This window comes from Osmerus eperlanus, chromosome 20 (genome assembly GCF_963692335.1).
Source record: "Osmerus eperlanus chromosome 20, fOsmEpe2.1, whole genome shotgun sequence".
NCBI classification, from domain to species: Eukaryota; Metazoa; Chordata; class Actinopteri; order Osmeriformes; family Osmeridae; genus Osmerus; species Osmerus eperlanus.
Window position 1 is genome coordinate 7281703 of NC_085037.1, and position 14564 is coordinate 7296266.

The window sequence follows — 14564 nt, forward strand, 5'->3', positions numbered from 1 at the left end:
GTGTATCTAGGCCAGTAAAGAAATACAACTTTGTTCATATTTCTTATTATACTTCTTATTTCTTATTATATTTATCAAATTGCAATCCTTCTCCCCCCCTTTCTCCTTACTCCCCCCCTTCCCGTCCCCTCCCCTGTCTTTCTTACACGCACAATCTCACACTCCCTGTCTGTGGTTTTAGAACCACAGTCCAGGCACTGGTCAGGTTTAAGTGGTGTTCTGCCTCTAATCAAGGCCAACATGTGATAGACCATTCATGGACCAAAATAGGATTACCCATAACTCCCTGCTCTTGGCATCTCTCTTTGGGATCACCTCTCAATGATCCTCAATGTCTGCATACATATGCAGACAAATACACAGACACATCCACACATGACTTCATCAATGAGGTATACATTGTAACAATGCCTGGACTGGACAATGCCTGACACACAGTCAGTTGGCCAGCCAGCCAGCCAGCCAGCCAGCCAGTCACCCAACCAGCCACCCAACCAGCCAGCCACACACACACACACACACACACACACACACACACACACACACACACACACACACACACACACACACACACAGCTATAAATAGACTGTTTCTGTATGCAGGCACACAAGCATCTTCCCCCGCCTCTGTCTCCCTGTCACCCCTCCCCCTCCCTTCACCCCACCTTCCTCCCTCCTAGAATGCTAATTTGATCGTCTCAGTCTAACCCCTCCACCATAGCAAGGCTCGACTCAGCACTCCCCCTCTCCACCCTGTTCCTCCCTCATCCTTACTGCAAGACCGTCCTTATTCCCTTTCCCTTTCTCAATCCCATGTCCAATGTGTGTGTGTGTGTGCCTGTTTGGCTGTAAGACGGCTAAATAAACAACACTTCAGCTGAAGGATTTTGGAGAGCAAGGTCACTGTGCGGAGAGCGAGTGTTTGACGGGGGCTTCAGGAGACTGAGGCTTAAGGGAAGAAAAGAAGAGGGAAGACGAGAGGGAGGAAGATTAAAGTATTTCAGGGTTTTACATTCTCAAACCGTGCCACTTCCCCACTTGCTGTGAAGTCAGGAGGACAATGTGTGCGTGAGATAGAGACTGAAAGAGAGAGGCAAAAATTAAGGGTTGACCTTAATTTCAACCTGTGAAACAGTTGCACAGCACTGTCAAAAATAGAGGGAAAGGAAGAGAAGGAGAAACAAGAGTGATACAAAGAGAGATATGACATATCTTACAACAATACCACAAAGTATGGTAAGCCAAAAATCATATAGCGTAATGAAAAATGATATGCCTTTAGGCATCACAAAACCCTTGTTTGTCACAAGTCTTAATGAGTTCAGCTCAGCGGGGTGCAGATGTCCATTGCCCTTGTAAAAGCTCTCACCTGCGTGCCTAAGCTACCCAGATGTGGTTCAAACTGCCCCCTCCTCTCCCTCTCTCTCCCAGACACATTGACTTACTGACTGAGTAACTGGATGCCCCAGTATCACTAGACCGCTCTCCATCTGTATTTGTAAGTGTGTGCATTTGTGTGTGTGTGAGAAAGACCGAGAGCACAACGTAGGTACAGCGAGGGGGAGCCAGAGAGGGGTGGAGAGAGATTGAGAGAGCGAGCGAATGAGGGACGAGCGCGCGCACACACACACACACACATTCACACACGTACAGACAGACCGAGCGGAGACTGACTGGAGCGTGGAGAGAGAAGAAGAGGGGAGCGAGAGAATGCCTGGAGAATGCGTGGCGCTTCCTTGTCTGCTTCCAGAGCCTCAGTGAGACACCATGGGCTGCATCGGCTCCAGGACCATCAGTAAGACCCCCTCTTTTACCTCTTCATTGTGCCCCTGTGACGAGGGGGCTGGGAGGGAGGGAAAGAGAAAGGGAGGTGGGGGTGTTCAGATGCATGAAGTCTCTCTGTCTATGTCTCTCTCCAGAGGGATGTTTCTGTGGAGACATGCTGGTGAGGGATGCTTGCCGACCAAAGGGAAACGTGTGTTTTTTTTGGCATTGTTGGTGGGGTTTCTGAGAGAGTGGTAAATATATAGGAGGATGTGTGTGTGTTTCAGACCATGGTTTGAAAGCAGAGTGTGAGGGACATATGATGTGTGTGTGTGCCAGGTTGGCACACACACACATGATGAACATGTATGTTCATCATGGGAGTCAGGGAGTCAGGTGGCTGAGCGGTTAAGGAATCGGGCTAGTAATCCGAAGGTTGCTAGTTCGATTCCCGGCCGTGCCAAATGACGTTGTGTCCTTGGGCAAGGCACTTCACCCTACTTGCCTCGGGGGGAATGTCCCTGTACTTACTGTAAGTCGCTCTGGATAAGAGCGTCTGCTAAATGACTAAATGTAAATGTAATGTAAATGTATGACAAGCTGTTTTGTGCATCTAGTGTGGAGTGGGGTGAACGTCTGTCTCTGTGTTTGTCTGACTGAGTTTGAACTGTGATGGTGGAGGTTTGTTAAAAGGATCACAGGGGAGAGATAAAAGGATGGAAGAAAAGAGATGAAATCTTGCGTGGTGTACTGTTGCACATATAAATAGTAATGGAGAAAAGAGAGAGAGAGAAAAATGAACAGACAGAATCTCATTACAGAGAAGGGGAGAGAGATATGAGAAATAGGAGCAATAATTTCACCATGTGTGTGTGTGTGTGTGTGAGAGAGAGAGCCTTGGAGTAATGCTAAGGTCATAGAGAGCTTTGTGTCTGAGAAAATGGCAAACCCTCCTCTTTCTGCCTTGGTGTGCGTCACACTGAGACGCAATATACTGAAGTGGCAGTGCATTCCAGGTTAGGAGGTACACACACACACTTATGAGTATGACCTGCATTGGATGAGTCACAAGCAATCTGGGCAGACCCAGGTGTGAAGCCGGACGTGCTACACATGTAGGTCGACTCTGCAGACTCAACCCTGCTGGTAACCAGCTCAGAACGCCCCACTGACTACTGCACATGTACACACTCCTAACCCTAACACACAGCCAACTTACCCCTACTAATGACTTCAGAAGAGTATGTGTGTGTGTGTTGTGTGGTGGGGGCTTACCGTAAGGCCCACCATTCTGAATGTGCTAGCTAGCGACTGAAACATGATTAAAGCTACAGTGTGTGTGTGGTGTTATATTTTGGATGGCAGCCCACCTAGTATAACCACTCAGGGAGGACGATTGCTCTATTTTCAATAATTCTATCAAACCATGTCATTCTGTTACAGGAACAAATGAAGCCCTGGCTACTGGCCTGAGTTAAATAAATAAAAGGGGAATATGTGACCTTTGTCTGTCATTGAGACGGTGGGATGTGTAGCATGTGTGTGAGGCTGGGGGAAGACAGCTACGCTGGCTTCACTGGGAGATGCTGTTTCTGATGGCTGAAGTAATCCAAACGTTTTAGCATTTTGGACCCAGAAACACACCAAAAGCCACCTGGGATTGGTTATTTGCCTTGAGAAAACATGTTTTTTCTTTCATATTTGCTTTTCTCCCTCGTCTCTCTCTCTTTCTTTCTTTCTTTCTTTCTTTCTTTCTTTCTCTCTCTCTCTCTCTCTCTCTCTCTCTCTCTCTCTCTCTCTCTCTCTCTCTCTCTCTCTCTCTCTCTCTCTCTCTCTCTCTCTCTCTCTCTCTCTCTCTCTCTCTCTCTCTCTCTCTCTCTCTCTCTCTCTCTCTCTCTCTCTCTCTCTCTCTCTCTCTCTCTCCCCCCCTCGGTCATGGATTGCCTCTGTCAAATTCAATCAGGACTTCTAGCAAAATGCTATGAAATCTACACTACGCTACCACTAACTAAGGCACCATAGCACTGCCTTAGTATCAACACTCTCAGAGACTGTATGATCAGTGGCATTTTTAACGCCTCCTAGGCTGTCTATGGCAGTGCCCGTATCTAACCCTAACCCTATCCATCGTTGTAGTACATGTGTACGGTATATAGATGCATCTACTGTGGGCCAATATAGAGATCTTGTTTCGACTGAACTGTTTCTCTGTTGGAGGGTTATGCTCTCCCACACACCTATGGAAGCCTTTCTCAACCAAACTACAAACATGGGGGAGAATAAAACAATGTAAAATAACCAGAATCCCTGTGGGGTGCTGGGGCAGTGGCTGGGTGTGGGCCAGGTGGACTAGTGGTCCTTAGCTGATGGGGATGGTGTTCATCCATGAGGGTGTTAGCAAACACACAGTGTGAACACCACTGAGCAGCTTTGTTTGTCTGACCTGTGACCGGAGGCAGAGCATGCAGATGTGGGACGTGACTCAGGCTTTATGGGGGCGTAGGTGTGTGTGTTGTTGAGAGTGTTCATTGGCTGACAGTGACTTGTTCATCTGGCTTTCCTTCTCCATTGACATACAGTGCGATGCTGTGTCCATCAGGTGTAATGGTGGGCTCTCCATTCTGTTTGTTGTTTTCTCCTCTCAAGTGTCTTTGAAATATTGCATTACAGAGGAATGCCCCCCCCCCCCTCCCTCCACCACCCCCCCTCCCCCCAACCCCATATTGATTTCATTAAAAGTGTGGACAAACTGACGGATGGATGCCCTGTTTTGAGCTGGGCACCCCTGCTGTGACATTTACTCCCTTGTTCATTCACACACTAACACATGCATACACACACACGTACACACAAACGCAGGCAAACAAAAAACCCACACACTGACAAAGGGGAACACACACCCATGCACACACAACCACACACAAACAGGCAAACACAGCCACATGCACACACAGTCAAACCAACACAATGACATACACAGGCAACACAGACACACATTGCATGTAGCTGGTTGTTTGAGCTGACTGATTACTCTGTGGCAAGGTGATGGACATTCAGGGTCAAGGTGACTGGTGGATGGGATGATTGTCAGGTGGCCATGCCCAGAGCTGTTAACCCATGAAAGAGGACTTCAAACAGGGAGATGAAAGAAAGAGAGAGGAGAGAGAAGAGCGTGACACACCAAGGGAGCGAGAAAGACAGAGACAAAGAGAGAGATGAGGTGCGCTACACCTAGATAGATGTTATCACTGCTGTAGTATATATCAGAACTGGTTCAGGGCTGCCTACTGATTCTAGGTTAAGCCCTGCCTGCCTCCCCTTAGCTGTCTCCCTGTGTGTTTTTCAGTTTTGTTCCTCTTTACCTCAACCCACTGGAGCTCCGTCGGCACCGGTTTGGGAGCTGAGGTGAGTCAGACTCTAGGCTTCAACCCGAATCAGTGTCAAGACGGGAGTCACCACATGTCACTGCGGCCCCTGCGAGACGCTCCGCGCTCCCGGGAGCTATCGCTAACGACACATGACGTCCTTAGCCAGGAGATCTGTCTCGGCCCGTCGCCGCCGTGGCCGCCGAGGCTCCCTACCTCCGCTGCTCGCTGCGACGGTTCCCGGCCTCTTCCCGCTTCTGCTTGGCCGGCACCTGCTCTCACTGAGGCGGGCGGCGAGCTTCTCCACCGCAACGTTTTTTTGACGAGCCTTTGGGAACTACATTTTTCTTTTGTTACGTCTTAACGCGAGGGAGACGATCTGAGGGAAAAGGCTGGAGGAGAAGCAGGTCTCTGGTGTGTCAGAGGCAGACTTGGAGGACAGAATAAGAGGTTGGAGAAGAGGTTTGAGAGCAGGAGGAGCTGGGAAGGAAGACTTAGCAGAAAGCTGTTCAAGAGAGACAAGAGAATGCCCCCCATCGTACCCCAAGGGCCCCCTCAGCATTAGTTAAAGACTGTGATTCACACAGCTGCCACTGATGACGATGGAGACCTTAGATAGCCCAAATCAAGAGCTTCATTTCTCAACTGAACTCCACTTCCTCTTCAGGATATCTCTTACTGTTTGAAGCCAGCTCCCAGAAATTTGCAAAGAAAGCACGATAATATTATAACGTTTCAATAAAGAGCTTTTTGCCAACCACACACTGAAGTGACGAATGTGTTTGAGACTCTTTCTGCCCTGGAGGAGCTCCGTATTCCAGTAATTTCCAATTAACACCAAACAGATGCCACAATGATCACATGCCAACACATGTTAGTGAATATATTTATTGCATGAACTGGTGTAGACATAGTTATTAAAAAAAGTCTGTTCATTGTTGACAGAATTTGCATTTTAAGCCATATTTGGGTCATTTGTGGGAGAGACTGTATAGTACGTGCAACAATGGCACATGCTACTCCTTCCCCCAATGTGACAACATTTGGGGCAGATAATGAGTCTAATTTTAGAGCTTTGTGTGAATGTCAGCGCTAACTCAACTGTGAGCTGTCACATCCAGTCAGACACCAAGTAGAGGTTGCATAAGTGTTTATTCTCTCTCTCTCTCTCTTTCTCTCTCTCTCTCTCTCTCTCTCTCTCTCTCTCTCTCTCTCTCTCTCTCTCTCTCTCTCTCTCTCTCTCTCTCTCTCTCTCTCTCTCTCTCTCTCTCTCTCTCTACAGCAGCGGAGGCGGTTCCTGTACGGAAGGATGGGGAGCAGGTAAGGCAGCAATTTCAACATACATCTTGACCCCTCACCATCATCATCATGGCATCTTGAGCCAAGACCATGTTTTCAGAGAAACTGAACTTGAGAGTCCCTCCGCCACGGCATAATGTTTCTCTGTGATGATGCAGTATTGAGGTTCTCAGCGAGGTTACTGGAGCCGTTCCCCAGAGCACGAGACATTATCGTACTATAGATCACCTCCTGCTCCTCTAGGGACAGACTACCATCTATCTCCTGTCGCTCCTCCTGCTCCTCTAGGGACAGACTACCATCTATCTCCTGTCGCTCCTCTGCAGAATTACACTTTGTGTGTTTTTCAGTCCTGCTTGGGAGTGACAAAGCATGCCGCCGGGTCAATACAACAACATGAGAGGCTGCTGCCACATATATAACATGTTTACTGAAGGAAATCATAGCTGCTGGGTCCATGCATAGCTGCATAGCTGCATGGACCCTTTCCTTCCAGCAATCAGGCTACAGAATGTTGACAGGCTGTAAGAAGAGAAAGCAGGAAGAATAGTGTATTAATCAGCATATAGAATGTATATGTTTGAGTGTAGAGAATATATACAATTGATCTAGAGACACCCCCAATCCACATGTAGAGGAGTGAGGCACATGGGATGCTGGTAGGCAGCCTGGACGTGGCTTTGTGCTTTGTTCAATGTGTTATGTGATGTTGTGTTTCATCATCATCCTCATTGCCAGCCAAGTTCCAAACTAAAACAGAAATCCTCAATGCCTCTAGTTGGTTGGCAGACTGGTTGGCTTGCTGGCTGGCTACCAAGACAACAGGTAGACAGGCTGACTGTCTAACAGGTAGACTGGCTGACTGTCTAACAGGTAGACAGGCTGACTGTTTAACAGGCAGACTGGCTGACTGTCTAACAGGTAGACTGGCTAAATGTCTAACAGGCAGACTGTCTGACTGTCTAACAGGCAGACTGTCTGACTGTCTAAGAAGTAGACTGGTTGACTGTCTAACAGGCTGGTTGGCTTTGCAGTTTGGGGTCTTTATGTGGCTCTGACAATTCAAGAGGTGTTCTTTAAAACAAGATGATCAATTCTAGACTTGCAAAATTGTCTTCACAGTAAACACTCACAACATGAATTTTCATAGCACCCCAGAGTGAAATACGAACACACTTGGAATACAAACGTCACAGCTGTCTAATTCCAACCACAATCTATCTCTTATTAGACTGCCTGTATGGTCACAGCTGCATGGAAGCCATAATAGCAGCAGCAGCACTTAGCATCTCTCCAGGGCCAGTCTGGTCCCCTCTGACACGTTACGGACCACTGTCCATACTGGACATGCTATTGTGTGCAGATGTTTCTGTTGCCCCAGACAACAAGGCCACAGTAATGGTGGAAAACAAAACAATCTGGCTCAGAGGAAGTAGGAACTAGATAATGCTTTGTTACAGCTCTCAAGACAATGTTAGTTACTGTACTAACAGTAGAATGGAGAAGATTTCATTCTGATTTGTGAAGCATCAAACAGTGGTTGATGGTTATACTGATTGACAACTTGGCCGTCACATTTTCATTGCATTCTCCCGCTTCCCCTTCTTCATCCCTCCATCCCTGCTGGCAGAGATTCCATTCATTCTCCTACCCAGTGACAAGGGTTTCTCTTGTGTATCCTTTTTTTTCTTCTGTCCTTTATATTCGTTCACTACTTCTAATCCTTGCCCTGTCCCCTCTCTGTTGACGTCCCTCCTCCTCCGACACACACACACACACACACACACACACACCACACACACACACACACACACACACACACACACACACACACACACACACACACACACACACACACACACACACACATATATTGTATTTTGCATGATTCCCCCTTCCTTCGCTGCCTTCGTCTTTTTTTCGTCATCGCTTCTCCTTTCTTCCATTTTCGCGTCTCCTCCTCCTCCTCCTCCTCCTCCTCCTCCTCCTCCTCCTCCTCCTCCTCCTCCTCCTCCTTCTCGCACCCCCTCCCCTCAGCATGGCCATGCAGACTTTTCCTGGGAAGGAATTAATGTAAGTCCCGTGATAATCTCCTCCTCTTTCTCCCAATATCCCGTCGCCGTGTGTCTTCGCTCTCTCTGTAGATAAGCCAATATTTTGTCCTTCTCTCTCTCTCCCTTTCCCTACCCCTCCCCCTCCTTCCCCTGTCTGCCTCTATCTTGGTGCTGTGCTAATCTACTGTACTGCTGGCTACATAGAGTGAGCCTGGAAGATAACGTGCTGTAATAACACATCCTTATCTGCAAAACTAGGCTATGCTAGGCTATGCTATACTAGTCTAAGCTATGCTACACTAGGCTTTGAAAGGCATTGCAACAGTTGGTAGAAACTACTGTAGCATACAGCTAATGACACACTGTTACTGTTGATTATGTGTGAGAATCACAGGCCACGGCAGTGCCAAATGGGCTGATAATCACTGTGATGCTAAACGGGTGAAGTGATTTGCATATTTGTCTCTGAGAATCTTGTTGAAAATCATGGTAGTATGTGTGCCTTGTGGTTCTTTTCAATTTGAAAGACTTTTTCCAGACTTTATCCACCCCCCTACACTAATCTTTCCTCACTTTTCTCAGTCTGTGATGTCACCACACTCTCAAATGTCTTGTTTCATCTTCAACCAACTTGTAGTCAAGAGGCTACAGTATGATCCCACTACCTGTTCAAACATTAAGCCTCTTTATTCTCTTCAAACAAATCAATTTCTCTCGCTGATTTCCCTCTCCCTCTCTTTTCTTCCTCATCCCTCCCTCCAGCTCTCTATGGAAGACACCACCTCCATCCTCCCTCGTCTGAAGCGGAACTCTAATGCCTACGGGATCGGTGCTCTGGCTAAGTCCTCTCTGACAGGTGTGTCAGGTGTGTGTCTGTCCTGATAGATGGTAAACCAACCCCATGTTGGCTCCAGACCGGGGGGGTGAGATGGAGCCAACATGGCAGCCCCTATGGGTGCCTCCTATCCTTTTCACTTCCTGCCTCCATTGACAATACACGTCAATGCCTGACCCCAGGTCATTGATGGAATCCAACCAGATTTTCACTTATTTCACTTTCAAAAAGTTGAAAGTGAAGTGCACCTAGCATCTCCATGGGTGTGTTGGGAATTGTAGTTCTACTGTGGTGTTTAGGTTGGAAATGTAGTTGTTTTTTTTGTACAGTGTTGGCATTTCTATATTTGTAACTGGGACTATTTTTGTGTGTCTTTTGTTGAAATGTAGTGCCAGTATAATATTGCGTTTTTTAATTGTTTTTTTGTGTAAAACAGTTGAAGGAATTGATATCTACAGATCTTTTGTGCTGTTTATTGAGTATATTGACTTTTAAATGGTAAAAGCCCCAACACCAACATTCATCATCACCAGTCCCACTTTCATCTCATTTAAAAAAACCAATGCATATTTGTATTCTGAACATTATTTGCATTGTTTCATGGACAATTAGTTGTATTTCTATCTGTATTTGTTGAGAGGGGGTTTTAGCCCAGCATGAGTGCTTTCAGCTCCATGTATTCACTTCACACTCAGTTGATTTAATTAGATTTTTATTGTTCTCCCCCAAACATTTAGACGATGGGAATTCGGCCCCGGTTAGCTTCCGATATTAACATTTTAATGAGGAGTTTGTGAGTGATGGTGCTTCTTCATTCTAGTGTTTACAGCAAAGATGACTTTTCTGCACATTTTTAATTACTTTGCCATGTTTAATGTCTGAGTCTGATGGTTTAATGTGATGTGGAGTGATGAATCAGCGTGCTATTTAAACACGGCCCAGTGCACTGGCCTGCTCTACCCTGTCCTCACTGCTCTGCACTCAGAACTCAGAACTCCTGATCAAACAAACTTGTCTTGACAGACAAACAGACAGTTCATAAAACACACAGTGAAACCCAATACTCATTCATCCTTCCACCCAACCCACCAGAGCTTGTTAGGTTGTGGCCTACTTTCAGGAAGAGACATTTGTGTGGAGATTCATATTCACACACAGCATTGTAGCCTCTTCACCAATAAATCTCACGCTTCCCAACATCATTTCACGACTTAAAACCTTGTGACCTGCCATCCTTCATCACATAGGGGGTGCTCGGGTAATTCCTTGGGGTATCCAGGATGGGTGGGGTTTCCTTGATTTTGAGGACACTCCAGCCATCTGGGCTGCTCAGGGTTGCTAAACGAGTGCCACGTGATAGAACGTATGCACTGACACATCGTTTGTACAACCACCCCTTGCTCCTGTAGGTGTGAGTCGCTCCATGAAGGACAAGGTGACCAAGCCCACTGCCATGGCTCAGGGCCGAGTGGCCCACATGATCGAGTGGCAGAGCTGGGGCATACCATCCGCTGGGCCAGAGGGGTGTTCGGGACGTACCAAGCTGCAGCGAGAGAAGCAGAGGCGGCTGGAAAACGACGCCTACAGCGAAATGAGTGACGGAGAGAAGGAGGCCCGCTTTGCAGCAGGTCAGACTCAGACTCAGAGCCCAAAGAAATGTGTCAGAGAGGCACCATTCCCTCCTAGATGAAGCCACTTTAATGAGACCAGTTAAAACCAGTGTTTACAGTCTCAACGCTACAGCACTTCTACTACAGCACTACAGCAAAAAACAGTTGGAGGCAATTATGCAACTAAAACAGAGTTTGTTCTCTACTTCTGTTGCCAGGTATCATGCAGCAGTTTGCCATCTCGCAGGCTACTCTGTTTGGCTGGAACATGGAGGGGGAGAGCCTGTGTGCTGGCTCCAATCAGGGCAGCGAGGCCCACCTGAGTGAAGTCAACCAGGAGAGCATCACCAGCCGAGGTATAGGACTACAGACGTTGCTGACAGAGGACTACAATAATGGCTGTTTGAGTGCTGTGCTCCCTGCAGCCGTTTTTGGAACACGGTTCACATATCACATATTATATTTGAGACATATCACTGAACAATTGTTTATTATATTGATGCATTTTGTAATATAACATAAAGCATATTCGTTGTTCGACTCCATAGATGGATCAGATTTACTTACAGGAGATAAAACACCTTCAGTTCAGCTCTCCTCCATATTTGCCCTTAGGAGGATGTGTGTGTGTGTATAATGTGTGTCTGTCTGTGTGCTCTGATTGATCTTGTTGACTCTGGTTTGATTGATGTGGCCTGCAGCCGGGCTGACAGGCTCAGAGAGAGGTGTGTCACGCCTTCATCTACAGTGGAGAAATCTTACTGTCAGAGCAGAATAACTCAAAATGGCAGCATTAGCAAAGGGTGTCCTGGCATTTCGAGTCGGGAAGGATTGTGTTGTGAGTGCTGCTGTGTCATTGTGTTCCCCAGTGTTGTAGCGAGCTGGGCTGTGTGTTACTATGTTTTCCACAGTCGTAGTGAACAGTGTATGCCCCAAGGGACCCAAGCCTGTAGGTGAACACAAAGACTCCCCCCCACCTCCCATTAGCACCGCCATATGGTCCTGCTGCCTGCTTCATCTACACATGGCAACAAACAATTAAAATGTGCTTATTAGTGTCAATAGAACAAAAATAAAATATTCTCTGTTTTCCATTCCTTCTCTTTCACCTTGAAAGTTCTAGGTGATTTGAAATAATGTGGTTTTGTTTATTTTCACCTTGTATGTCGGTGGTCTCAGCGAAAGTGACTCAGAGTTGATGTAAGGAGACACATTTAGATTGAAGCTCATTGGACGCTCCTTCTGTTTGAAGCTGGGCCGGTCTCCTGTCATCCTGTCTGAGAGAAAGATGAAAGAAACCCAAACTAGTGTTAGTGTTTCCTTGCTTTTTCTTCCTTTTAACCCCTCAACCTCCCTTTTCTCATCCCTCCATCCTTCTTCCCCTTCTGCTCCTCTCCTAACCCCCTCTATCCCTTCTTACCGCTTTCCTGTTTCTCATATTCCCTCCATCTCCCTCCCATCCTCCTTCTCCCTCCCTCCCACTCTCCTCCTCTTCTCATCCCTCCCTTCTATCCCTCCAGACCAGGTGCTGCACCCCTCCTCTGCGGACGTCTGGCCACGTACCTACGTCTCCCAGGGCCTCTACTGCCTCTCCTCCTCAGATGCCTGGGAGCCCATCAGCAATGAGCCCTCGGGCGTGGCCTCCCCGGCGGCCGGCTCCTTCATCGTGGCGGGCGGCGGGGGGTTGGGTACGCCTGGGGGGGAGGGGTACGAGGGTGGGGTGGGGGGCTACACGCAGCAGAGCCAGCCGATAAGCCTGCAGCAGCAGAACCAGCTCCAGCAGTTCCAGCATCTCCAGCACTTCCAGCATCAGCAGCTGCTGCAGTACCAACAGCAGCAACAGGTGAGGCTCCGTGGGAAATGGATTTGGATGTGTTGTTGTCGTTTACTTATGAGTTCAACTGGTCTGTGGGTGGTGTCATTTTGACATGAGCAACTCTAGCACTATCGGCCCAAGCAACTGCTGCAGTTCTTCAAACTGCAAACAACAAAAACCGTGTGATGGTAGGGAAAATACAGCTTTAGATGAGGTAGACTGGTATCAGCAGCCTGGCTGACTGGATGGTCTGAATAAGAGTAGCAGTGTCCTTGGGACTCTCCAGCGAGTCTATATTGCACCGCAGCAGCAACAGGTGAGTTCCCATTCATCATTCACTGCAGTCCTTGTTGCCAGGGGCAACGGATGAATCAACCCAGTCCTCTGGCCACAAACGTACTCTAATGAGGTTATGTATTCATGTTTTGTCATTATACAGTATATCTGAATAAGCTGAAGGAACAGGGTTTTCCCCCCTTTCCAACCATTCCTCCCTCCCTCCCTCCCTCCCTCCCTCCCTTCCTTCCCCCCTCGTTTCCTACCCACCGTGTCTTAACATTGGTAGAGAAAGAAGTGAGGTAACTCATTACTTTTCTTCTTCTTCTATTCAGTCAATGGAGCACCGGCTACACAGTGCCTCCCACTCTCTCCAAGCCACACCCAACAGCACCATCCACAGTCTTGGTCTGCCCACCCACCCTCGCCTGGCTGACCTATGGGGTTCAGCACAGGTGGAGGCTCACCAGGTGGAGATCGTCGGACAGATGAACTGTCAGCCAATGGCTGACCTGGTTGGGGGTGTGGTCGGTATGTTGGAGGCGGATGTGGAGAGAGAGTGCATTCCAGAGCAGCAGGAAGAGGAGGAAGCCAAGGTGAGGCTAATGCGTTGGTTTTGTTAAAATCATTTTGTGTTGTTCCAAAGAAAATAAATTTCCTTAAAACTGAATAAATCAAGGAAGTTTTACATGCACACTTACTGTAAGTGAAAAATATTTCCTTTTTTAACAGGAAGAAGGGGTTACATTAACCTTAGAGGCGGAGCCTGCCACTCTAACCCCCTCTTATCTGCGAGAGAATGCCATGCCAATCGGAAGCTTCAGCCCGGGATTGGTCCCCACAGAACCAATCATGGGTCGTCTCCCCTTTGATGTCACGCCCTGCGTCATCCAATCGCTAGAGGAAAAGGATGAAGAGGCAGAGGAGGGTTCCATTGTTGTTGTGGCAACCAATTGAAGGTTGCCAATCGGGGTGTGGTCAGATAAAGACTGACGAATAGGCTGGAAATACTTATCAATTAATCAACCAATCAAAATAGTCTCCACCCCCTCCCAGGTATGTACCCAATCAGAGACTGAGAAGAATCTTTTTCAGCTGCAGATAAAACCAACATGGGGGCTGAGTCATGTGAGAATCTGAGGAGACAACTGAACTTGTGGACTTAAAAACACTAGCGAGGCCCAGCGCATTGGTGTTTCCTATGATACAGAACTTTGAGGAGGTAATTACTGGATGGAGGGCTGGAGTAATGAAGTGAAGAATGGATGAAGCAGAAAGGTAAAAAGAGAGAAAAAGGACACTGGGAAAAACTCCAGAGACAACTGAAAGAAAGTGCATGCTTTTAAAAGTGATTTAGCCATATCAGTATACAAAGTAATAATATATATATACATGCTTTTTTAATAAAACTAAAAAGCCCATAAAGCTAAATGTATTTGTATGTATGTATGTATGTCTGTGTGTATGTATGTATATATGTATGTAAGTACAGTATGTATGAATGTAAGTGAGTAAAAATATATATTCTCAAAAGATACTATTCTT

General features: G+C 47.2%; 1 protein-coding gene across 1 annotated transcript; it reads left to right on the plus strand.

Moving 5' to 3' along the window:
* Positions 1-1553: 1553 nt before the first annotated feature.
* On the plus strand, positions 1554-14556 carry fam131ba (family with sequence similarity 131 member Ba). The gene is made up of 8 exons (XM_062446229.1): positions 1554-1795; positions 6412-6449; positions 9245-9347; positions 10727-10945; positions 11146-11283; positions 12448-12770; positions 13355-13615; positions 13752-14556. Exons 1-8 carry the CDS (start codon positions 1768-1770, stop codon positions 13974-13976), a joined length of 1335 nt encoding a protein of 444 aa, XP_062302213.1. The 5' UTR covers positions 1554-1767; the 3' UTR covers positions 13977-14556.
* The last annotated feature ends 8 nt before the right edge of the window (positions 14557-14564 follow it).

Coding starts and splice junctions, on each gene's coding strand:
- fam131ba (XM_062446229.1), top strand. CDS start 1,768: ATGGGCTGCATCGGCTCCAGGACCATCA. Junction 6,450..9,244: donor TACGGAAGGATGGGGAGCAG/GTAAGGCAGCAA, acceptor CCCTCCCTCCAG/CTCTCTATGGAAGACACCAC. Junction 10,946..11,145: donor GGAGGCCCGCTTTGCAGCAG/GTCAGACTCAGA, acceptor TTCTGTTGCCAG/GTATCATGCAGCAGTTTGCC.